At 37.7% G+C, this 26834-nt stretch overlaps 1 protein-coding gene and 1 pseudogene across 1 annotated transcript; both read left to right on the forward strand.

Moving 5' to 3' along the window:
- Positions 1 to 2266: 2266 nt before the first annotated feature.
- Positions 2267 to 3418, forward strand: LOC133861049 (transcription factor MYB4-like). The gene is made up of 3 exons (XM_062296746.1): positions 2267 to 2479; positions 2554 to 2683; positions 2836 to 3418. Exons 1-3 carry the CDS (start codon positions 2347 to 2349, stop codon positions 3320 to 3322), a joined length of 750 nt encoding a protein of 249 aa, XP_062152730.1. The 5' UTR covers positions 2267 to 2346; the 3' UTR covers positions 3323 to 3418.
- Positions 3419 to 22012: 18594 nt separating this feature from the next.
- LOC133860236 (BES1/BZR1 homolog protein 2-like) lies at positions 22013 to 23417 on the forward strand (annotated as a pseudogene).
- The last annotated feature ends 3417 nt before the right edge of the window (positions 23418 to 26834 follow it).

A 26834-nucleotide genomic window follows, 5' to 3' on the forward strand; every position in this document is an offset into this window, starting at 1 on the left:
CCTTACTAACTGATATGGAGCTTATTCATTAAAATGATCAAAACAATTAACAAAAAGAAATGCTACGTATATCAATGAATAAGCTCCACATCATCTTAATAAGGTTTCCTTTGTAAAAGTTTAAGTACATGTAGCATTTCTCATCTCTTTCATCCATATAACGTAGCCTCTCGGGCTAAACCATGTGCAGCTAGATTGGCTTCCCTTTTGAGATGTACAACATTGGATGTTTTCAGAGAGCGTAAACCTCGTTTGATATCTTCCACAAAAGAGAAATGATCCCTACACTCATTTCTCACAACAGCCCCACAACAAGCTGACATGTCTGGTAATATTTTATTATTTTATTATTTTGTTTTCATTTTTTTTTTGTAAAAAAATAATAAAATATTACCAGCCACGTCAGCTTGTTGTGGGGCTGTTGTGAGAAATGAGTGTAGGGATCATTTCTCTCCACAAAATATCCAAAACCGCAGAAGCATGATGTAGCAGAATTGACTTCCTTCACAATCTGTAGTGCATCTCCTTCCTAAATATTGTTGTATATAAAGCAGTCATTGCCTCCGCGGCTATAGGGTCTATAACATGCTGATCGAAGAGTGATGCTATATACGAGCAGCCAACACAAAATCCTTGTAATCATATGCAATCATCCCAAGACCTATTCGCCCATTTGCTTTGTCGAAGCCAACATCCCAATTGATTTTGATTATCCCCGGCGGTGGGGGTTGCCAAAGAACATTTTGTATATTGGTAATGTTTGGTGGTCTCTCCCCTCCCCCTCCATTGGTTTTGTTAAAGTCATCGATCAGTGTGAAGGCTCCTCTGCAAACTTGACTTGGATGAAGAAAAACCCCCACCATGGACAAACTTATTCTTCCTAATTAAATCAAATATACATTGTGCAGTATTTGATACCATATATATTAAATAGCTGTTTATTTCAAAAATTTAAACAGATAAAAAAGTAATAATTTTAATTGTTTAATTAATACTTTAACATGATTGATTTGGCATATGTGCTCTAAAAAAGGTATAGAGATTTTTATAATTTTTCCAATGGTCTAGATTTAATTTAATTTATATATGTATATAAAACTTAGAATTAAATTTGAATAGAAGTCTTTCTTATGTCTCTTCAATAATGATGTGGCTTTTACAATCATAATTGAATTTGTAATCGGCCATTATTGAATTTGATAAAGTGATAATTTTAAAAGTCATCTTATTTTTAAAGGAACGCAAAAAAAAAAAAAACTTTTAAAATTGTATAGAGTGACTTCCAGAATTTTGATTATCCTAAACAAATTAAAAAAAAAAAAAAAGAATTGATGAGGGAGACAGACGGCCTGTAGACCTGTCAAGTTCGTGTGCAACTAAATGGATGCTGATCAAGAAAGATTCTCGCGGACATGGATGCTGAAGTAATCTCCTGCGAATCTTTTTTGTCATCCCTTTTTTTTTTTTTTTTTTTTTTTTTTTTTTTTTTTTTTTTTTTTTTTTTTTCATTTTTGATACAAATCATGATTGTTTTCTTTTGCACTTATACGCTCGTATTTGGATCTTAGGAGATATACCTAAGATATTGCTATGATCTCCTTACTTGACTTTCCAAAAATAAAAATTCTATACTACGTACCTAGCTTGATTTCTTATTGTTGATCAATCGGCTGATAGTCTCGTACTCAATAAGTGTTAAGCCACTAATTAAGTGATTAAATTCATTATTTTTTAAACTTTTACCGTAAGTTGTGATATAAGATGCATGTGATATATATCAAAATCAAAAGGTCTTGAGTCATTCAACTCTCATTTTAATTAAATATTTTATGAAATATTTATCTTATTTATTAAGAAATAGCATTACAATATTAATTAAAAGGATTAAAATTAATTCCATAAAACAATTTTCTGATCAAAGGAAAATAGATGACAGGATGTTTTATATATATATATATATATATATATATAATAAAGCATCGCAAATTATAGTGATGCGCGCACTTTAACCTAGCAAGTGACTTCTTTTGCCCGTTTCATGTGATATATACTTTATGAAGTTTCCTCGATATATAGTTCCCTCCTGTTGTATTATTTTAAGATTAAACACGTTTCATTGTCTCTACTTTGGGCCCCTCACTTTATAAAATATGAAATAAAAAGAACAATCATCGATCGTTGGAGCCTTAGCCCTTGAAGATCCTAGTAGCCATCCATTACATGAAACACGTTTTATGTGCAACATAGGATGCATATATATACACTGTAAATTAAAGTATTTCTTTGAGCTGCTAGAAGACTTGACCTTAGAGAGAGAGAGAGAGAGAGAAAGAAAGAGTCCTGTAAATGGTGAAAAGCGCCTATTATGACAAAAACGGACTGAAAAGAGGTGCGTGGAGTCCAGCAGAAGATAATTTGTTAAGGGAGTATGTACAGAAATATGGCCATTGGAACTGGCGTGAACTTCCCAAGTTTGCTGGTATGAAAATGAATTTTTTATTTTTTTATTTTTTTTAATGAAAATTAGTAAATTAATTTGTTTTTCTTTGACAGGGCTACCAAGGTGCGGGAAGAGTTGCAGACTACGATGGATGAACTACCTCCGGCCAGATGTAAAACTGGGGAAGTACACAAAAGAAGAAGATGAAATAATCATCAAGTTACATGAAGAACATGGGAATAAGTAGGAATTTGTTACTTGTTGGAAATGAATTTCAAAGTAGCCAGTTTTCAGATGATTTTGATTCGTAGAAACGCAAGAAATCTTGTTGTCAAGGAGAAGAGATGGAATGATGACAACGCTAATTAAGCTTTATGTTTTTGTTTTATTCACAGGTGGTCCATGATTGCCACCAAATTACCAGGCAGAACAGATAATGAAATAAAGAACCACTGGCACACCCACCTAAAGAAGAGGGCAAAGGAAAGCCCGACGACGTCGTCTAAGATGAAAGAGCAGCTTAGTGAGGCTTCCAAGTGCGAAAGCAGCCAAAATAGGGACTCAGAAGCTGAAGGTCCCTCTCACTTTATTTTGGAGAGCTCTCCATTGTCGTCTGAAACATGTTCGAGTGATTTCTCCTCCTTGAGCTCTAATCATTCACTTCTATCTGGAATGAATTGCGCTGTCGAAGACACTCTTGCTTCCTCAGAAACACCTGATCATGAATTTGGTGGAGATTTCTGGACTGAACCATTTTTTGCAGACAACAGCTTCATTCAAAATAGTTGTCCATTAGTGCCCTTCTTAGACGGGGGATTCATATCGCCGGATGTTTCATATCATGATGATGGCATAGATTTGTTTTGGGATTTGGGTTTGTAAGAGATTTGTGTGCACTTATATTTTGCGGATTGATATGCTTTATATGTGGTAATTAATTGTGATTTATTAGAAGAATCCAAAGTATAATTATATGCTTGTTTTTATCTTCCTTGCTTAATTATTTACTGCCAATATAAAATCATATAGAGGGTCGGGGATGTGGGGATCACCGGTCCCAAGTAGATGGCCCCCCGCAATCCTCCTCTTTATGAGATGTCTAAATTTGAACAACATAATTGTAGGGATCCCGATCCCTTATAAAATAGGAGTTCCTCCAGGGTAGTAGGCTCTGGGACAAACCTTTCTATGGGTTACTTGAATTGCACTGCAATCGGATACCCCAATTGTAGTGGATCCTAATCCTTATGAAGCTGGAATCCCTCCATCTGATCATATTTGTTGGGAAAATTACCTTTCCCGAGATTTACGGTAGTGCACGAAACAAAAGACTCGAGATTCTAGAAGATTTGGGCACCTGAATAATTAAGGATCGTCTGAACCGACCAATAGTAGGGAATTAAACATCCTCGGTAAATAAGGGTTATGGGGCTGTCAAAACAACTTGCGGTTAGGGGACCAAACTCCGTAAAATCCGGGATTACGACACTCCAAATATGATTCCCACATATTGCCATTGACAAATCATATCGGAAGTCACTATTTGAAGCGTACTCGAACACTAATCATATTGAGGTGGCAAGAATCCTAGGAAATCCAAAATCATCTTACCTAGTAGTTATTTCAAGAGATCTATAAATAGCAAGTCATAAGGTATTTTTCCTCTCTCCAAGATATATGCATAAAACTCTCACCTACAACCAGACTAACTTAGGCATCGGAGCAGGATTATTGGAGAATTTCAGCGTGTCCTTGTCATTTTGTAGGTGTTGGAAGTCATCAACTAACTCAAGTAGAACAACCAATCTCGGTGAACTTAGCCTTGTTGTCCTAACGTTTGGAGCTCATTATTTCCCATGTCATCATATCGGAAACTATGTCAACAGTTTGGCGCTGTCTGTGGGAATGTTTGTCTATATATATATATATATATCCGAAATGGTGCCTACATGGTCGGAAGCATTGAGAGGCCTGTGGGGTAATCGAGCTGGGAAGAACAAAGAAAAAGGAGAAACTTCCTCCCAATCTCCAACTATGGTGGAGCTCCTTAATGAGAAAACAGCTCAAATGGAGAAAGAAATGCGAGACTTGATTAAGGAGAATGCCATGTTGCAACGGCACAACTTAGAAGATTTGCATTTGGCAACTGTGCGACCTGGCGAAGGAAAGGATAAAAAATGGAGCAAGAGGCCCTGTCGGGTACAACAAGACGCAAGGTAAAAATGGGGAAGATCGGGAAGAAAGAGGGGAGAACAGAGGCATTGTAGGTCAAAGGCCTCCGAGGCGCAAGACATCGAAAAAGGTGGATAAGAAACTTAAAGAGATAATTGAGAGACTGGAGCAAAGGTGTGACTTGTTGCCAGGAGCGGCACAACACCAGGCCAATGGAAGTATGTCAAAGGCTGGAGACTTGTTCTAGAAAACAACTTCTCCTTTCACAGATGAGGTGGCTTCAATTCATCTCCCCGAGAAGTTCAAGGTTCCCGATATCACAACTTATACTGGACGGGAAGATCCAGTTGAACACTTAGATAATTACCGGGCTCACCTGGATTTACAAGGGACACTAGATGAAGTGGCGTGTCGGGCCCTCCTGCTGACATTGTCAGGGAGTGCTCGAGACTGGTATAAGAGGCTTCCCTCAAGATCCATTCGGAACTTTGATGAGTTCGGAAAGGTGTTTCTAACGCAATTTATGGCTGAGATTGTGAGGAGAAAACCAACCGGAGCTTTGATGTCTACACAACAGGGTCGAGATGAGTCGTTGAAAGACTTCCTCCAGCGATTCAATCAGGAGAGGCTTACCACTGATAATCCCACCAAAGAATTTGTTCACTTTTCTCTCTACCAGGGTATCAAGAAAGATGGGCCCTTGATGGCCGATTTGGCTCGGAAGCCAACACGTAACCTTCACGAGCTTATGGAAAGAGCTGATGAGTTTATCAATCAGGAAGAGACGCTTTGAGCGCTGTTAGGAAAAGGGTCCTCCCGAGCTTCCGGCTTAGGAGAAAAATCAAAGACGAAGAAGGAGTTTCATAAAAGCCAGGGTATGGTAGGCCCCGAGATGAAGAAAAAACTCCCCTCAATGCACCGATTGAAGAAGTTCTAGCGGCAGTCAAAGTGGACTCCATGTATGAGAAACCCCAGGAGATAATTGGCACTCCAAATCCCAGGATAGCCCATTGGTATTGTGCTTTCCATGAGTCGAAAGGGCACAACATTGAGACTTGTAGGTCCTTACGAATACTGATTGAGAAATTTATTGAGAATGAGAAATTGGTGCGGTTTTTGGTGAGCTAGCGGAATCAACAGGAGTTCGTTAGAAATCGCCAACCCAAAGAATGACAAAACCAACCCCAGAGATATCTGGAAGAGCCTAGAGAAAGGATAGAACGTCCCTGAGATTGGAATAGAGAGCCTAGTCATCGACCGGTAAATCGGGATAGGCGAGAAAGAAGTTGGAGCCAAGCATGGCAGCCCAATCGGGAAAATCTCTTTGAGATTCACACAATATCTAGAGGCTTTAGGGGAGAGGGAGAATCTAGTGTTTCACGGAAGGCCTATGCAAGGCATCTGAAAGAATTTGAAATATACTCGGTTCAGAGACCACCAAAAATGAGAAGGCATGAAAACCAGGTTATTGGGTTCTCAAATGAAGACTTTGCAAGGGTATCACTTCCCCACTGGGACGCATTGGTTGTGACCTTAGCCATCACTAATCACAACATATGTAGGATTCTAATTGACACAGGAAGTTCCGTTGATATTCTGTACAAATCTGCTTTTGAACTCATGAAAATAGACCAAGGAAAATTGATCCCAGCAGGATGTCCGTTAGTCGGTTTTTCTAGAGAACAAGTCTTCCCGGTTGGAGCCATCGAGCTTCCAATCATGGCGGGGACCTATCCCTAGCAGAAGACGATCATGGTGATTGGTGAAGTTTCTAGTTGTGGAGGAATGCTCGGCGTACAATGTTATCTTGGGTAGACCGGCTTTGAACGAGTTAGGAGCCATAACCTCAACTCCGCATCTATGCATGAAGTTCCCAACTGATGGAGGTGTCGGGGTAGTTAGGGGAGATCAAAAGTCTGCTCGGTTGTGTTACAACACCACCCTAAAAGCTGAACTCTGGAAGGATATTGGAAAGGAGGAGAAATAGCAAAGGCAAACAACTTGGAAATGACCCAATATACATCTGAAGCCAAAGGACTACTTGGAAACGACCCAATATACATCTGAAGCCAAAGGATTAAGGATCGTTCTTTAAGGCTCATAACTTGAAATGACGACTCCTTTTAAGCTTGGGAATGACATAAAGATAGCCAATCACTGAGGTTTTGCATAAGCTTTATGTCTATCCCTAGCAATGAGAGGTGCCAAAGGACGTAAAGCCGAAGATTACACGTTCTTGTTAATTTAAAGCCGAAAATTACACATCCAAATTCCCTTTGTGAGGGATAACTTTTAAAAATGGATGGTCCCAGTCCTTGAGGACAAATTCCTTCCCGATTGAATCCCGAGCACATCATTATGACAAAGGCTATTTTGGCAAATTGAATCTCCTAGAGATAACAATGAAATTCTGGACATAGAAAGACATGAAAAATTGTAATATTCTGAGAAGTGGATAGTTTATTAATGGATATCTTGAAAGAGGATAGAAAAATGATGGCAAAGGGAAGGTATTTATAGAGTGGAAATAAGTTATTATCCCAGGTTCACAAGGCAGTGGTTGCATGGAAGACTGTGTTTACCTGGGTATTAAGGTGATTCCTATAGATATTCCCACCGAACATTGTTGCCGCACATCGAAATCCAGACAGCACAGGCGTCGAGGGGATGCCAGTCGCTCAAATAATGGCACAAAATCCAAAATAACCAGTACGAATGATATCATTAAAAGTCCAACGGTTAAAGGTAAAGAAAAAGAGGATGGTTCCGACTCAAGTCCTGAGAAAGATTAGCAGGCGACTGAGGAATATCTCTTGAGAAGAGAAAAAGTTGAAGAAAAATTCTCTTAGTCTTAGAATTAAGACAAGAGAATTGGGGGGTTACTGTTGGAAAAATTACCTTTCCCAAGATTTACGGTAGTTCACGAAAGAGAAGACCCGAGATTTTGGAAGATTTGGGTATAGGAATAATTAAGGATCGTCTGAACCGACTAATAGTCGGGAAATAAACATCCTCAGTAAATAAGGGTAACGGGGCTATCAAAACAACGTGTGGTTAGGTGACCAAACTCCGTAAAATCTGGGATTACGACACTCCAAATCTGATTCCTACATATTGCCATTGTCAAATCATATCAGAAGTCACTATTTGAAGCATATCCGAACACTGATCATATTGAGGTGGCAAGAATCTCAGGAAATTTGGAATCACCTTACCTAGTAGTTATTTCAAGAGTTCTATAAATAGCAAGTCATAAAGTATTTTTCCTCTCTCTAAGATATATGCATAGAACTCTCACCTACTATCGGACTCATACTGAAAACTGTGTCAACAATATTATGCTTTTTGCCTAAACAAAGACAGAGCAACATGAGAAATTGTCATGGTTTATTATATAGGTAATCAAGTTGTGTACTAGCCTTATGACTTATGTTGTGCATGTCAAATCACCTGTTATAGCAAAAATTTAAGTAGATAGAAAATGATGAATGCAATCATTTAATTAATATTTTAACATTGCTCCTCACGTATGGGTCAAACTCCCATTTAATAAGTGAGGCCCAACACGTAAAATATTTAATTGAAATAGGAGATGGATTAAGGTTTAATACCCCTAACAAATACATGGCAATTTATAAAAGAAATTTTATTAAAAACACGCACAGTTCTAATTCAAAGAAAATCTAAAGTTCGTAGAAATAATAAAATTAAGCAAATGAATTATTTGATTATGGGGAAGTAGTAATTAAAATAGAAACAAACAAAAGAGACCTTAACATAAATAAAGGCTCAGAAACACTTCAAATGCAAGACTCATATGCGCATGATTCAAAAAGCTCGAGAAGCATTTGAAGGATGCCACATTGAAGCATGAGAACTCCTGGGTCACTATTCTAACAATCCACATTAGCAACCTAATCTGTATTCACAGTTATAATGAAATGTGAACCGTTCGAACGACTATAGTTTGCATGCGAAAATAATATGTGTAAAAGTTATAAAACACGGATAACCTTTTATAAATACCCTTCGACTCATTAAGTGAGCCATTCCCTAGCCTACTCAACATCCGAGAGAGAGAGAGAGAGAGAGAGAGAGAGAGAGAGAGAGAGAGAGAGAGAGAGAGAGAGAGAGAGAGAGAGAGAGAGAGAGAGAGAGAAGGGTGGCATTTTGAAGATATTTTGTAGCTTAAGTGCTTATTTCGTTAATAAGCGTTTTTAGCATGTTACTAGGGTAGATCAAGTTACAAAATGGTTATTTTTTTATGAAAGATTCTAACTTTTTAAGTCATAGAAAATTTTAGAACGAGATAACATATTGTTTGGACTAAGGCACTATATTATTGATGTTTCTTAAGCATTTGGTAGACCATTTGTTGTTAGGAGTAAAAATGGATATGAAAGCTAGCATCTTTAAGGTTTTTGATGTGAAGTTAAGACTTTTTAAGACAAAAAAAACATTAAGGTTCGTAAATTAGGTCACTTTAGGACCCTATGACACTTAAGAAATGAGTTAGAAGTAAGAGATTGGAGCTTAGACGAAGAAAACACTACAATTTTTTTTTTTTTTTTGGAATTCTGGACGGTTTCAAACCGTCCAGAAATTGCAAAAAACCGTATGGAAAAAAGTCCAGACGGTTTATTTTGGATGTTTTCAAACCGTCCAGAAAAATGGGTCGCTAATTCGAGTTATGGACGGGTTTGGAAAAACCATCCAGTATTAAAACATGGGTTTGGAAAAACCGTCTGGACGCTCGGCCAAGCCTTCAGGACGTGGACCTGATAATGATAGAATTGTGCTGTTTCTGAAAGGATATCACAGAAAACCGTCCGGACGTGGCTAACTTTTGTCCGAAAGCTCGACAGCCAAAGCCCGAATCTCAACAGTTTTAGGTTTCCTGTAAGCCTATAAATAGAGGGCCCTAGGCTTGTAAATTGTACAGAATTCGGTATTGAATTCTCTTAGCTTTGAGAGAGTGTTTAGGGAGAATTGAAGATCCGCTAGCTCTCAAGCCGTTGCCGGTGTGTGCTCAATAGTTCGTGTGAAGTCTATCTTAGGGGTCGGCCCTAAGGTAAAGGAATCCATCAGTGGAGTTCCTGGATTTTGCTGCCCCGGAGTGATTTTTTTCTTCACAAAGTTTCTACTTCGTAACAAATATCTTGTCTTATTTAAATTTTGCATTTAAGATATTTAGTTGCACACAAACACACACACTTGGTTAAATTAGAAGTCAATATTTATTTTCATTTGGTATCAGAGCTTGGTACACTCTGTTTTAGATTTTTTTTTCTTGAGTGTAATCTTTTGACTTTTATTTTGTTTATTTTTTAAAAGTCTTAAAATCTTAATTCAGTTCCGCTCTTTGATGGGACGAACTATGGCTATTGGAAAGCCCGCATGCGCTTCTTTTTAAAATCAATTGATGTCTGGAAAATTGTTGAAATTGGTTGGATTAAACTAGAAGAAACAGACAAAATTACTGTTACTCAAACAAGCGTACTCCAATGATAAAGCCCTCCATGCACTATGTGAAGCACTTTCACCATCTGAATTCGCAAGAATTTCAAATTGTGAAGTAGCTAAAGATGCATGGCAAATTCTAGAAGCAACATATGAAGGCACAAAACTGGTAAAATCTACCAAGCTTCAAATGTTGATTTCTAAATTTTAGGAAATTAAGATGCAAGAAGAAGAGACCTTCGGAGAGTTCTACACCAAGATTAGCGACCTGGGAAACTTGATGGTGAGTCTTGGGAAACAAATCTTGGATGTAAAACTCATCCAAAAAATACTAAGATCTTTGCCTGAGCGTTTCAGGATTAAGGTGACAACTATCGAAGAAAACAAAGATTTGGAGGAGATGAAGATTGAAGAGCTGGTAGGATCTCTTCAAACATATGAATACTCCTTACCTCTAGTCAGAAAGGCAAAGACTATTGCCCTCAAGGCATTTAAGGCATACAAGAAGAAATCCAAAGTCTCTTCTAACGAAGACTCCGATATTGATGAAGATGCAATGAAAATGTTAGCCAAGAACTTCAAGCAGGTTATGAAGAATAATAGATTCAAGAAGAAGTTCTCTGACAGACTAAGAAAGGCTCCCCACATAGCTGAGTTAGAAGAAGCAGAGAAGAAAGATCTGAGGGGTCCTCAATGCTTCAAATGTTTAGGCTTCGGGCACATTAGAACTGAATGTGCAAATTTGAAGAAACAAAAAAGGAAAGCCTTTAATGCAACTCTCAGCGATGAGTCTGAGAAGGAAGAAGAAACTCTTGAGGAAGAAAAATTCCTGCCTTGGTGGCCCCACATGAAGAAAAGGAGCATTCTCAGTCCTACTACTCTGAGAATAGTGAAGAAGAAGATATGCAGTCAGCCTATCAACTTCAATATGTAGAATTCCTAAAGCAGAGGGAGAAATACAAGCAGCAGGTACTAGAGCTAAACAAGCTCAGGATTGAGAAGACCTCTATGCTAATAAAGATCAATGATTTAGAAGAGTGGCTTCTAGAGACATAGTTGCAACTGGAGAGTGTCTCAGACGAGAAGCTTATTCACATGCTCTTTATTCAGAAGTTCCCAACTGACAAGACCGGACTCGGGTATGTTCCTCCTTCTACTTCTGATATTCCTTCTACCTCCCAGACTATTTTTGTGAAGCCAGTTATTCCAAAGTCTCCACCCTCAATCGTGGATAAAGGGAAAACTGTTATGGATGGGGAAGTACCAGCCATCCCTCAGCCTTCGATCAAGCTTCCTATCAGAAGAAAGTCTCCTACATGCCATCATTGTGGCGAGCCAGGGCACATTAGACCTAAATGCCCACATCAGCAAGTTCAGGGGAAGAAAAAATGGCAGGCTCTTAAAACTCCCATGTATCACCAATGTGGAGTTAGTAGTCATATCAGACCTAGGTGTCCTCCACCTAAGCCACCCGGCACCATAGATCTCTGCCCAAAAATAATGTTCCAAGGCATCAGCAGTTGTACAAGCCTACTCAAGCAAGAAAGACTTGGGTCCCCAAGAAGCTATATATGGAGGAACAGAAGATTGCAGGAAAGGAAATCTCCTATGAAGGAACATCTTCCGTCAGTTCCTTCATGCAAGATCTGATCAGATTTCTGGCACTACAGCTAAAGAAGGAAGGACAGGACAAGAAAGAGGACAACCAACCCCCAAGGGGGAGTGGACCTACCTAGTAGGTAAGGTCACACATGCTTAGGATTTTGGTTCCTAAATCCTAGAGCATGAAAGGTACACTTGCATAGCATTTTTATAGCATCATATGGAATCTTTGCAAGTTATTATGGAACCATCTTTTCTATCCCTATATTTCCTTTTGTTTGTCTTGAGGAAATTCTGCAGGTATTAATAGGGATGATACAAATAGCACGTCGAGCGGCTGCTTTTCTATCATGGTACTGTCAAACCTCTCCCTGAGGTCAGGTTTGCTTTTATCTTACATGCTTGTACTATACTACCTTCTTTATTATGAAGCATGTTTTTGTTTTTTTTTTTAAAAAAAAAATTAAAAAAAAAGGATAAAGGATGCAGAGTTTTCTTGTTCCATTATATAACTTCCAGATATCTTATGTATGTTTAACTGATGTCTCAGTTTTTGATGCATTTATTCTTTTGCCTTTATATAACAGAGAGTTTTTCTTGATATCTGCAAAGTTTTCTCGTGGCATCCATAATAGATAGTTGTTTTTCCCATGCGATGAAAAATGTGCACTATCCAAAGGCTCCCCTAAGGTGTTATTTTTCTCTCCTCTGACTTTTAGCTTCTAGAATTTTTAAATGAGAGATTTTTTTCTAAGATGGTCAAATTGATCAACTCGCTAGTTGAACCTAGAACCTATAAATTCTGGCATTCTTTCTAGGTTGCAGCACCAAGTGATAAAAATCATTCAAAACTGAATAAATATGGATAAATAAAAAGATCCATTGCTTATATGCTATAAATCGGTTCTTGATATTGTCCCTATAGAAACAGTCAGTGACCAAATCATTGTGGAAATAGACGGTCACTAAAGGGCGATGTAAAAGAAAATGTGCTGCAGCTTAGGGGGAGTGTATCAAATGAGGGTGGCTAGGCCCTAGCAAAATAAGGTTGACTTTTGATTGATCTAACATTGATTTTCTCTCTTCTCTTGAAAATTCGGGTGATTTAAGTCATATTAGTGAAATTCATTTTTTTTTTTTTAGAAAGCCTTCACACACACATGCATTGCTTGAGTTAAGTTTTCTATTAAAAAATGTCTTTCTGCAGGAAAATTGTTGTGCTTATTGAATCTTAACTCTCAATTATATCTTGGTATATTTTTGAAATGCTAATTGAACTGGGATATCAGTTTTATATACATGCGTGTTCTGGAAATTATTTGGAAAATATTTTTCTGTAATTTTTCCTCTCTTTTTCAGATTTTTTAGTGAAATGTCTGGACTGTGGTTCTAACTGTCCGGACGGTAAGGTTGATTCGTCCGGACATCCGTTCTCCTTGTTCGGATGGGCGTATTTTTTGCGATCTCTTACATGGCACTACGTCCGGACGTCACTTAAGTTCTGTCCAGACGGTGAACCCTGTAGGGTTATATTGCATTCCCCCTGTGCCGCAACCTTCTCATTTTCCCATTTCGGTCCTTTTTGTCATCTTGTACATTTTTTTCTGTGCTTTTTATGCATATTTCTCACGTGCACGTGTATCTTTGCAATTTATCTCCACTCCAGGTGTGTTTTTATACTCTTTTACTAATTTATTTTAAGTTTTTATGATTAAAATAATTTGTTTTTGGGTTTTTCTTATTTTGAGTTTAATATGTATTATTGCTCAAAATTCTTTATTATTTGGGTTGAATTTCATGTTGTTGTAATTTCTAGGATAGTCCATTTTACAACCGTGATAATGCAAATTTTTTTTTTTTTTTTTTGTTAGTATTTTGGCCTCATTCTGTGTTTGGACAAAATCACTTAAGTGTAAAGACGCAGTAAACAGGGATTCCACTATTCAGAGTCTGCAAGTCAGAAGAATTCAAGTTCCCTGTCAGTCGTCCGGACGATCGAGCCATCCCGTCCAGACGCCCATTTATCCACTGTTCCATCCGTTCGAACGACATGTCATCCGTCTGGACGCTAGACAGACCAGCATCATCCGTCCGGACAAAGTGTTCATTCCGTCCAGACCCCATACTGTATCGAGAAGTTTCTGTGCCAGCTTACATCCGTCCGGACGTTTCAGCAGCATGTCCGGACGTCTCCCAATACTCGATCAGCTTCCGATTTCTTTCCAAGTTCCAAGAAAGGGAAGATCAGTCAACCGTCCGGACGATGTGGTATTCCGTCCTGGCGCGCGTCTCCGTAAGGCAAGAATCGCAATTCAAATATGACCGTTCGGACGTCTGACAGCTGTGATCCGGACCCGCATGCATCAAAGAAGGAAATTGCCGATTCGACTTCAACCGTCTGGACGACTGCCTATCATGGTCCGGACGCATGCATTACTAATATGGAAATTGCGTGTTGAAGAATAGCTATCCGGACGCTCGAGAGCCTTATAAGGAAATTACTTGCAGCGGAAGTGCGACCGTCCGGACGATGTCCTTAAACAGGAAAGATTTCTCCGCAAATTTTTTGAAAAATCTTGTCGCACAGTTGTCCGTCCGGACGGCCCATGTCCACCGTCCAGACGGTGCCCAGATATATTTTTCCTGACGCTCATTTGAACCCTCAGCCTATAAATAGAGGCCCCTGGGCACTGAGAACTGCAAGAATTCGGTATTGAATTCCTCAACTGCTTAGAGACGTGATATTTCCTCTGAAGTCCTGTTCAAGTGTGCTGTTGCTGTGCTACAACTGAGGTAAGGAGTTCCATTGAAGACCCCTTCAGGTAGGAGAACCTGGTTGGGAAGCGTTCGTGTTGGGTTACACGTCAAAGATCAAGGTACGACCACTGCATCGGTATATGTGAGTGTTACTGTCTTGTATCTAGCTATGTCTTCTGAATAGTGGAATTCCTGGGTTTGGCTGCCCCGTAGTGGTTTTTCTTTTAACTGAGTTTACTCTTCATCAACAAAATATTTGTCTCCTTTAAATTCCGCATTTAATATTTTGTTGCACACTGATCACACACACCGTTAAATTTAGAAGTCCATTTATTTTTCTTTTTGTACTAACAGGAATTAACACTTTCATAGATTTGCTTCTATGATTTTTTTTTTAGCCCAGGAATTATTTCTTCAAATGACTTTCCTCCCCAAGTCAGGCAAAGAACTGAAGAATCTATTACTGATAGGTTGCGCCGCATGCAATCGTTGCAGGTCTTATCAAAGAGGAATCTTCTCCGCGCAGACTGGTACGGGAGTTCTATGGTAACATGATCATCATCCAGGAGGATGACAGAGGACTCATTATACAGACCATGGTCAGAGGACAGCCGATTCAGATTGATCCATAGCTTATCAGTGCTATGATTGGAGTACCTGTGTTACCAGTTTTCGGAGTTTCTTTTCCTAATGAGGCTCCCAGCATTGATTTCCTGCATGATTTCTTTGGGACGAGACCACAGAGAGAGGACAAGTCCCACTCCCAGGTCAACATCAGTGCTTTTGTTCATATGCACCGATTTTTAGCAAAGGTTGTTGTGACAAACCTTTGGCCTCAAGCTCGTCGGAGTGAGCTTACTCTCAAGAAGGCTACCCTTCTCTATGCAATTGTGATGCAGACTTGTTTTTACTTATGCAAGCACATCTTGCACACTATGCTCGAGGTTCGAGACGAGAAGAACACGAGTCTATCTTTTGGGTGTTTAATCACTTAAATTTGTCTTCAAGTAGTGACTAATATTTCAAACTCTGAGCCTAGATCACGGATTCCAGATCCTCTTGGCATTCAGACCCTCATGAAGTCCAATGCGCAGTTGTAGAATGAGGCTTAAGGCGGTGTTCCTCAACCTCCACCAATTCCCCCACCAGCAGCTTCATCATCATCACAGGCTGTGCCTCCTTCTTTTGATATAGAAACTGCATTTACTCAGCTTATGTCATCCATGGGAGCTCTCCAGCGTGAAGTTAATCTTATTGGAGAGCGTGTTGAACAATGTCAGATTGACATTAGGGAGTGCCTGCAGCACCATCACCCCAAGCCTGATGATGAAGACTGATTTTTTTATTTTTTATTTTTACTTATTATTGTTTGTATTCGAACAATTTTATATTTGTGCTGACATTTTGTATAATTCTTTAAACACTTACGGTTTTGATTAATACTCTGTTTACCATTTGTCATTGTGTGACAAAAAGGGGGGGTATTTTTGAGTTTATTTTGGTATTTAGACCAGGAATGTATTTCCAAACCGGTCAAGTGTTTTTGTCCCAGAATGGCCAAAGGGGGAGTTTGTTAGTATTTTATATTGGCTACATTCTGCATAACCAAAAACACTTTATGTAATGGTTGCAAATTACTAGGATGGACGGCTATCAATTCAGAATATTCATGTATTCAAACAGTGTCCAAATCAAAGCATGTGATTGATCACAAGCTTCTAGAAGATGTCCATAAAGAGTCCTTACAAAATCCAAGCCAAATCAACCGGTTCCTGTGCAACTGTCCGGACAAGCCTTTGAAGGCGTCTGGACACCCCGCAGTGTCCAGCAGATTATGTTCAAGAAGTTTGGACGGCCGAGCAACACTGTCCGGACGCTAGGTCAATTAGTATTCAACACAGAGTTGGATTTCAGAAGTCGACATTGTTAGAGAGTCTTTGTAAGATGTCAAGACGATGTGGCAACACGTCCGGACGCTGTTCAGCATTTCATAATATTCTAGTGTTCTGTTCGAATGCAGAAAGAAGTTATAGCAAAGACCGTTCGGACTCTCGGCCAAGCCGTCAGGATGTGGACCTGATAAGGATAGAATTGCGCTGTTTTTGAAAGGATATCGCAGAAAACCGTCCAGACGTGGCTAACTTCCGTCCGGACGCTCGACAGCCAGAACCTGAATCTCAACAGTTTTAGGTTTCCTGTAAGCCTATAAATAGAGGGCCCTAGTCTTGTAAATTGTACAGAATTCGGTATTGAATTCTCTTAGCTTTGAGAGGGTGTTTAGGGAGAATTGAAGATCCGCTAGCTCTCAAGCCGTTGTCGATGTGTACTCAATAGTTCGTGTGAAGTCTATCTTAGGGGTCAGCCCTAAGGTAAAGGAATCCATAAAAAACTCCTTCAAGTGAAAGATCTGGTTGGGAAGCGTTCACTATAGGCTTCGTGTTAGAGTTAAAGGTATGACTACTGCATAAGGGTATGTGAGTACGAGTGTCTTGTAACTAGCTTTGTTTTTGGATAGTGGAGTTCCTGGGTTTGGCTGCCCCAGAGTAGTTTTTCTCTTCACAGAGTTTCCACTTCGTAACAAATATCTTGTCTTATTTAAATTCCACATTTAAGATATTTGGTTGCACACAAACACACACACTTGGTTAAATTAGGAGTCAATATTTATTTTCAATTTAATTTGTCTAGAAAAGAATTTCCATACGGTTTTATTGAAACCGTTGGAATTTATTTTTTTATGGATGGTTTGTAAAAATTTAATTCTAGACGGTTTTTAAAACCTTCTAGAAAAAAAGGTTCAATAATTGGGGGTTTTTTTTTTGTAGTGAAAGCTCGAAAATGGTAGTATGTGCAGTCATCTTTAGAACGGTACCACCACTATTCAAACGGTAGACGTAGACCATTATAACAGTCTCTGGCAGTGGTTAAATGGTTTAGGTCAAAATATAGGATTAAGGGTTTTAAGTGATAATTATGATTTTATAACTTAAGAGCTTAACTAATGATAAAGTAAAACTGCAGATTAAGGAGCTAAGACTTCTTGAGGAGTTCATATTTGGAGTTGGCATGCAAGGTAACTAATCTCCATTAAGAACACCTAAACAGCTAAATCTTTCATTGTTGAGCATGATTAGTTTCAATACTATAAATATGCATTTTAACGTGCATGAAACCTCTTAATTATATGTTGTGAGCCTCTTATTTTCTAAGAAACTATGAACTGAATTGCAATGTTTGTCATTGTGTATTCTTCATATAAAAGAATCTTATGAGAAATTGGAAATTATAATAATCTTATGATAAGTCGTCCTGGGAAAAATGAGTGAAAAAAATTTAGGGTATGTGCATTCCAGTTTATTGTGACTTACGCAACCAACCACCTGTGGGGTCACTAATTGTAGCATCACTATTTGAGTGTCACCTCGGGTATCAACTCGGTAGAGCAACTAGTGGTGGCTGGTTACATGCATCGCTCGGGCATTAGGGTTGTACTAGACGTACTATAGATGTGCAAACCTTATCACGGCTAAGGGCACGGATAGGCCACATGGATTATGGTTATGACTATTGATATATGTATTAGTATTGTAATGTGTACTTCATCAGTATGATTTTATATCTTTCGATGCTGCATGATTTTCTGAGTATAAAACCATAATCCTTTTTCCAAACACACTGTTCTTGTTTAACAAAGAAATAAGCGATGTTTTCTTGAAATTATACTGTGTTTTAGCCTTAATCTTGCTACTTTCTGCGCATTTTTGTACGTGTAACCTTCTAATAGGGACTGCATTAGCTAAGTTTTCTTCGCGATTTACGTACACCTGTAAAACAATCTTGTTTTACAAATTTTTTGGCAATAATACTCATAGAGAAGACTAAAAGTAATCGCTGGATTATAATGTTGTACAGCAATGTCATGTAAATGCAAAGCTATAATGTATTCATGTACCAGTTGTAAATTTAAGAGACAAAGGTAAAGTCGTAATTAAAAATGTACTTAGAGGCTCTTGTGAAAAATAATTATGTCTCGTAATAGATAAAATCAATTGTAAAACATGCAACTAAAACATAAAGCGGAAAAGTAAGGAACACAGATATTTTGGTTACGAAGTGGAAACTCTTTGCACCAAAGAGAAAAACCACTATGGGGCAACTAAATCCAGGAAATCCACTATTCAGAAGGAAAAGCTAGTTATAATATAGTAGTACTCACAAACCCTTTTGCAGTAGTCGTACTTTGAACTCTGATACGTACCTATACGTGAATGCCTTTCAACTAGACCTCTTGTCTGAAGAGTTCTTCTATGGATTTCTTTAACTTAGAGCTTCTCTCTAAGTTAGACTTCAAACGGTTGAATCAATACAAACAAATAAAACTCTAAGAGAGTTAGCACATCAAACAATTTCTACCTAAATACCATCTCTTAGCACAATGAGAATTTAGCTATGGAATTCTTAAAATTACACAAACTATGAGCCTTTTAAATAGGCTTCAAAAATGCTAATTCTACTCAAACTCGGATTTGCATAGGCGACGTTCGGACTTGCAATTAAAACTTCGAGTAAACACTGAAGCGCGTCTGGACTTGCAACCCTAGCGTCCGGATGGTTGCATAAAGTACTTCCACTATCCACAGTCATCGCATCAACATCTGGACTTTCTTGCAGACGGGTGCTCTCTGTGGCTCGTGTCTGTTGGGCCGTCCAGACTTCTTGCAGATGGATGCTCTCTGTGGCTTGCTTCCGCTGAGCCATTCGGACCTTCATAGGACTTTGAGTTTCTGAGGTCGCCGTCCGAACTTTGGCATTTGGGCGTCTAGATGGGCTGTAGGAAAAATTCGATTATCTGAGCTGTAAAGTCTCCAGAATATTTCTTTGACCAGGACCTTTCCTTCTTAAGGATATTCTGTGCAGATTCATGCCTTGATCAGACCTTTCCATATTGAAATTAATATTCTACGACAAATCTTTTGGAATTACGATGTCCCTGTAATGGAAGTCCCTCTTATGGAAGACCCTGTTATGGAAGTCCCTAATATGGGAACAAATAATATATGTAGAATATTTTTCAAATCACAGATTTTTCCTTTCTTGATTAATATTCTACAATATTCTTTCTCACTTGGCTCTTTCCTTTTCTTGAATAAAACAAGTATGTTTTGACACCGAATTTGCCAATATTATAAACCCAACATCTTGTAATTTACTAACGATAATAGTGAAAAGGAAAGAAAGAAAAGGATAAATAAATAAATAAATAAAGAGAGATGCAAGGGTACGATAGAGGCAAGCTTAGATCTCATTTATAATCCTGGTACATAAATTCTAATAATGTGGTAGTAATGTTAGCAAAACAATCGGCTTTGCAAACCAAAAGAGTTTATTTGGGTGTAGGACATGATTTGAACAAATTTAGGTAATGATCCACTAGAGCTTAGGAGTATAAGTAAGGGAATGTTAGTGTTAAGCCTAGGAAGATAGGATGTAGGGTTAAATTTCTATCCAAGACCAAACTAGGATTCGGTAAATGGAAATTCGTTCAATAGAAGAGGAATCTAGGAAGTGAGTGTCTTAGAAATAAACTAACTGACAATTCTATTGCAAAGATATATTCTTGCAAGATGGTCAGAAGGAGGTAAAATGGAAGCAAAGGAATGTGTCGGCAATCAGGAATTGGCCACAATTGTGTGGATTGAACTGTCTCGTATGAGCTTAGAGAGGGGAAAATGTTGGTTGCTTGGCTGAGCAGGTTAGTTGTGGAATGCTTTCAACTGGAAAATAAGGATGAAGACTAGTGCGGGACCGGTGCACTGGGCAAGAGCAAGAATGCCAAAATGAGTGCCACCTTCCAAGCGCGAATAGAAAGAGTACACCACCGTGGTTAAGGATGAAGAGGACCCCTCCAAGAACTCTATCGGAGGTGAAATCGAATAGGACTGGTAGCTGGAGAGAAGATTGAGAGATCGACGCTAGGTGACTTGACCGCTAGGGTAACTGTAGTACTTTCAAGCTAGTAAATATTTAGGCCGATACATGTGTGGTTCTTACATTCCCTTAGTCTAGGGTTTAAACTCTTTTGGATGCATGTAGTGACCGTAGTACCCCATTTAAACTACGAGTTGGCTTGACAAAAAAAAAATTTTAATTATCAAAAGTTTGGAACACCCATTAATATATTTTTTAGTCTTAATTTGTAACGCCCCAAAAAATTAATTAACTAGTAATTTAACTCCTCTGTACGCCTCTTCATCTTACTTACTAGAAAATAAGACTAAAGGGATCTTAGAACCCTCATCAAAGAGCCTACAACAAAAAGACTTTATCAATTGTATAATTGGATAGCTAATTCTACATTTCCATGAATGAATGACAACCAGAGTATCTAAAAGCATCATAACATAAGCATAGGCATAATAATCCAGTATTTTAATTTAAGGCTGATCACCAAGCCAAAAATGAAATATTACAAACCCATTCCTAACAAACCATCTTCATAAGTCATCAAAACAAATGGAAGTCTAAACTAGCCATCCCAGTAAAGTGGCCTATAAACGTTATCAAGATTTAGATCACAATCCTGAATAACATTAATGACTGGTTCATAATCCTTACATTGTGATAAGTCTTGAATTGTTCGATTCAAGACCCCTTAATTTACATTTTGTTAGACTTAGTTTGTGTTGTATATATAACGTTTTGTTGTAGTTTTGTGTTTTGTCTTATTTTCAGGTCTTAGTTGAAATCTAGTTCAAAACACTTGAATTAGACCTGAAAATACATCAAGGGCAATTTGGTCATTTTTAGAGTTCGAGGCTGATCCTGAAAAGATGAAAAATAGACCAAGGCAAATCGATCGATTGATTATTTCTTCAGTAAAGAAATTGATCGATCGCATCATCAGTCGAAGAAAATCGATCGATCCAAAGTCGATCGATCGATTATTTATGCAGTCGCGAAGTCGATCGATCGAACTTGGATATTTTCCAAGAAAATCTTAGGATGTCGACATGCTTTGTGTGGATGAAATTAATCCAATTTGGGTGGTTCAAAGAGGATGTCAACACTATTTTGTGCAGCCAAAAATTGATCTTTGATGTCCCCCTTGTAAATTAAATCTCTATATATATGAGATTAAGGTTTTAGGTTAGTGGATGCATCTTTTGGGGGCTTCGGATTTTCTCAGGTGTATCAACTTAAATTTTTGTGTTTTTAGTTTACTTTGATGCTACTCTCTGGACCGAAATCCAGAAAGCTTGAGCCTGTTTGGTAACCTGTTTGCAAACAGGTTTTCTGTTTTCAAAACATCAAAACATGTTTCGGCACTGTAGATTAGCGTTTGGTTACTTGTTTTGAAAACAAAAACTAAGAAAACAAAAACACGAGAAACACAAAAAATGGAAACAGGTTGAACCTGTTTCTGAAAACAGCTCTTACGAAACAAAAAAGACGCCTTTGTTTTTAAGTGCACAGTGACAAAGAAAGCAACGTTGATCTGGGGTTCGATTCATGGGAATAATCAAAAGCATTTCCTGTATCTCAACCTCCACATGAACCTCATCTCTCTTTCTTCTTCACACTCACACCACGCCTCACTTCGATGAGAGGGAGAACAACAAGAGGAGGGAGAGGAGGAGAGCCATTGCCGCTAAGATATACTCTGGTCTCAGGGCTTAGGGGAACTATAAGCTGCCCAAGCCATGTGACAATAATCGGTTTGGTCGTTGAAGACGATGGCACCACCTATCGCAAGGTTCGGCTTTCGCAGTTTCTCTTGTATTATTCACCACTCCAAGCTTTGCGTTTCGTTTCTTGATCTCAGTCACAATTGGTCGTAGTGTTTAGTCGTTTTGTAAAATTGGTTTTGCAATTTTTGGGGAATAAATTGAGGTATTCTTATCTAGGTTTCTTCATTTGTGTTCAAAGATACACATGCATGCGCTGGTTGCCTGGTTGGATCGTTGGTTTGATCTGCATGGAAGAAATAGATCTTATTGATGCCCGAATATGTTTTGTTTTTTGTTCTTTATTTTTTTAGATCCGGAGCTTTGGAGTTTGAAGTTTTAAGTTATATTGATTATAATTTATCAGAGTTGTGGACTTGTGGTGGTTTTGCTTGTTATGTTTGATTGATATCCTTTGTGGGTTTCTAGTCAATCGCTGGATAAGAAGAGGTAAATGGGCTTTGTTCTTCATTTGATTGTTTGGTTTGTCTATAAGGAATGAATGATGAGATAGGATCTGGGGTTGCTTTATTAGCTTGGGCCCTGGTTTAAGAGTATACATAGGTTCCTTTCCAAATATTTGCAACTTATAGTGAAGAAGTTGAAATTCAATCATTAATTCTCTATTATATTTCCATAAATTATTGTTTTGCAATAGTCCTTAATTTCCTGCTATTGTTTTGCAATAGGCGGATCATTGACTTTTCTCGTATTTGTAAGTTGTCCTGGGGTCCATTTATTGAGCTCAAACAGGTATTGGGGGAAAAAAGAACAAAAACCCATGAAACTTGAGCAATATTTGCTTCTTCCGCAATCAATTAACATTGTCTTTTGATATTTTTCTCATCTTTTGTCTAACATTTCTATTAATACCTGTCATACAGGGATATAAGCTACCCCAGGCAGAGATTGCAAGCGCTTCAGCGAACCTAAGTGCATGTTCCTCTCTCCAACCAAGCCCACAATCCTCAAATTTTGTAAGTCCTGTGCCATCCTATCATGCCAGCCCATCCTCATCCTTTTTCCCAAGTCCTACCGGCCCGTTTCAATGCAAACACCTCCTGTCGTTCCTCCGCAACATTGCCTCCATTCCTACAAATCTTCCCCCCCTTGGAATATCTAACAGTGCTCTTGTAACGCCACCTCTTTCTACTCATTTGTTTTTAAGCTTGGCGTTGTTAAGCTGCAGTGCTTCCTTTGACATGTTGCAGGGACATCATTATTTATGTGTAGTAGATAAACTCTTCTCCAACAATGTATAATTCTTTTGTGATTACTTTGAACAAGAGTATCTCATAAATGCCATGAATGATGGGCTTCCCATAATACATGAACGAGTTTATTATGGGCATATACATTCTCGCATTGAAGTTGCTACCTGAAGTTGTCACTCATCTTGGTTATTCTTAATGAGCAAGATGTAAATCTATCTTATATTTTGGATGGCTTCCTTCAATCTTGACGAAGATGAAAATTGATGGCATCTATGGCTCTTCATGATCATAACTTCATTAGGAAGCATGCAGCGAAGGATATTGAGTTCCAATCATATGATGATAATGAGTTTCATTGTAGTGATTTATTTGAACTTCTTTATAGACTATGGATGGTGCTTCAAATGATTATGACATTGTGCTTTTACTCAAAAATTTTGAGGATTTTTTGTTGAAATTTCTGATGCAAGTGTCATTTTGTTAATTTGATGGATGTAGCCTATGGAGTTGTTTTTTTTTTTTTCCCCCTGCTCTATAGCTTGGTATATTCTTCACATATGAATAGCTTGGTCTGTTTTCTTCCTAAGTGGAAACTCTTTTAAAATCAATTGTCCAAACGTCTTAAATATTGTTTTCTATTTTCAAAAACTGTTTTTGGAAACAATTTGCCAAACACTTTTTTAACGAAAAAAAAAAAACAAAAAACAGTTTTCTGTTTTCGTTCTCAGAAACAGTTTTCGGAAACAAAAACATAAATCGATTTGCCAAACGAGATCCTTGTTTCCTTTGCTTTCTCTTCTTTGTTCTTTAAGTTTTAGTTTAGTTTTTCCTTCCTTTTTGTAGTCCGAATTTTATGATTTTAATATAGTTGTTTTTAGTTCATTTTAATCTTGTTTCCTTTACTGTTTTCTTTAGATTTCATGTGTAATTTAGTTTACTTTATGTCTAGCTAAATTAATTCTTAGGGTTTGATCAAAATCCTTTCCAAAAACCATGAAGTGTTCTTGATGTTCTTGAGATTTTCTTAATATGTTTGATGATTGTGTAAGGCTAGAGGATTTCAAAACCCATGCTAAAAGGTTTTGTGTTTAATATTCCAATCCATTTATTCACGAAAAAGAGTTATGCTTATCTATGAGTTTTCTTAGATTCATGAGTAAAATCAATATTTTTGAAAGAGAATGATGTCTTGTGCAATGATGCTTGTTGACATAATGTGTGTTTTCTTATTAGAGTCACTTTATAGGGAATGCTAGGGAGCACCAATCGTTTCACACCTTTGGTAGTCTAAAAAGTTTTTCAATTGTAGTTTAAACTTTATGTGAAATGGATAGGTGTGAAACTAGATACCTTATCATTGTGGTCTAGTTAGGGTTTTCATGTATTGTGTATGCTTATTAGGATGTGTTGTAGAGTAGTAAGCTAGGGAGTATTAATCACTCCACACCTTTGGTAGAGTAAGCATTTTTCAATTATAGTTTAATATTTACGTGGAGTTTATTAATGTAAAACTAGGTGCTTTATAACTACGTCCTAACAAAAGTGTTTTCACGTCGAGGTCATCGTAATGGTTGACGCCCATTACGCGCTCATATCATACATGTTAGGAAGATCCATATAGACTTTAAGCATTTCATTGGTCGAGGATTAGATGAGATCAATACCCTAAGTTTCTTTTAAGTTTGTTTTCATCTTCCGCTTTCATTTCTTCACTTTATTGTTGTAACTTAAATTCTACAACCCTTACTTTTATTTTTATTTCAAAGTTAAGTTAGATACGTTCCTTTAAATATCCTGTTACACAAAACAACCTTAAATCTCTGTGGTTCGATAACCCATACTATAGTACAATTGATTCGTACTATTGCGAAGTGGTTCAATATATAAATTTAAAATCCACGTGGTCGAGTCGACTACCACATTGCAAAATAAATACCAACAACAAGAACTCTATAAAGTCTTCTGTCATTTCCCATCCTACCAAATATCAAAAAAATTGACAAGCTGGATCCAACTCCTCAAAAACCAAATTGGTCAGGTCCTCTATAATTTTCTCGAACAAAGGTTCCTTCCCCCTTGATCCCAACATCATAATAAAGACAAATTATAAAATAAAACATGTTTTACATGTGGAAAAGAGAAAGTGTGAGTTTACGACTTAGTGAGTATGAATAAATAGGGGTACATCTTATCATATGTTGAACTCAGTTGTTTAGAAAAAAAAGGTTTCTAAGTCACAGGCAGTAATATAAAATGAATTTATCTGTTAAATGATGATGAGAATGTAAAATGTTATATTTTTCCCCTTTATATTTAATCTCTTATACTTATTTAATGCCTAAATACACTCATTATTCTTATATTTTGATTTAGGATACAAATTGAGGCATTAAATGCAAAACAAAGCTAATTGGGCGATTTTGGACAGATTTGACGTCAGTTCGTAATCTGGGCATAACTCTCTCATAAAAGCTCAGATTGAGATGATTCAAGATGCTGTGAAACTTCAAGAAAAATATCTACAACTTTTATGTTTTGTGTTTTGAGAGATACCGAATGAATCAAGGTCGAAATCGGGCTTGAAGTTGACGTTCTGATGTGGATCTGATGCGGTTTAATTGCGGAAGTTTTCAGATATGGAAATTTCTTTACTTGGAGCCTTTTTCATAATCATCCAATCAATTCCAGCCAAGCCAAGCAAATAAATGAAAAGTTAAAGCAAAAGGAAGAAAAGGAGAGAAAAGATGCGTGGAGGATCAAGAAAATAAAGAAGAGATTTGTGGGGACCACGTGAAGAAGACAACATGAAAGGAGCATCTCTTTCCATGACAAGGCGAATTGATTTTCTCTCCATACTTGGCTGATTTGTGGGGACTTAAACAAGGAAAGAATCGATAAAGCATATGGCAACAAAAGCCCCCATTGAAATCATCACCTTCCTAGTTATCCTAGCCTTTATTTTATGTTTAATATTTTCCTTAATTAGTAGATTTATGTATTGTTATTTTAGGATAGTATTTACAATATCTTTCTTTAGGAGATTTCTTAGGCTTCTAGCATATGGGCTGAACGTGTATAAAAGGGGGGAACCATGACACATCTTCTTCCATCTTCTATCTTCCATCTTCTCCCCTCTTCTCTAAGTTTTAGTCATGGCCCTGCATGGCTAAACTTTCATAATTGGTCGAAGGAAACGGAAGCCTCGGAATCAATAAAACTGTGAGATCTAATTTGTTTTCATTGTTCGATTTATGCTTTGAGTATCAAATGTTCTTCTATACTTATTTTTATGATTGTCTCGTTTAATGACTAAGATTTAATGATTTGACTGAGTTTCTGCGCTGGCGATCATTAAATCCTAGGAGGCCAACTAGTTTATTTAATGATTTGACTGAGTTTCCGCGCTGGCGATCATTAAATCCTAGGAAGCCCACTAGTAGCCAACTAGTTTATTTAATGATTTGA

Source organism: Alnus glutinosa, chromosome 2, assembly GCF_958979055.1.
Source record: "Alnus glutinosa chromosome 2, dhAlnGlut1.1, whole genome shotgun sequence".
Classification (NCBI taxonomy): domain Eukaryota; kingdom Viridiplantae; phylum Streptophyta; class Magnoliopsida; order Fagales; family Betulaceae; genus Alnus; species Alnus glutinosa.

Coding starts and splice junctions, on each gene's coding strand:
- LOC133861049 (XM_062296746.1), top strand. CDS start 2,347: ATGGTGAAAAGCGCCTATTATGACAAAAACGGACTGAAAAGAGGTGCG. Junction 2,480..2,553: donor TGAACTTCCCAAGTTTGCTG/GTATGAAAATGA, acceptor TTTCTTTGACAG/GGCTACCAAGGTGCGGGAAG. Junction 2,684..2,835: donor CATGAAGAACATGGGAATAA/GTAGGAATTTGT, acceptor TTTTATTCACAG/GTGGTCCATGATTGCCACCA.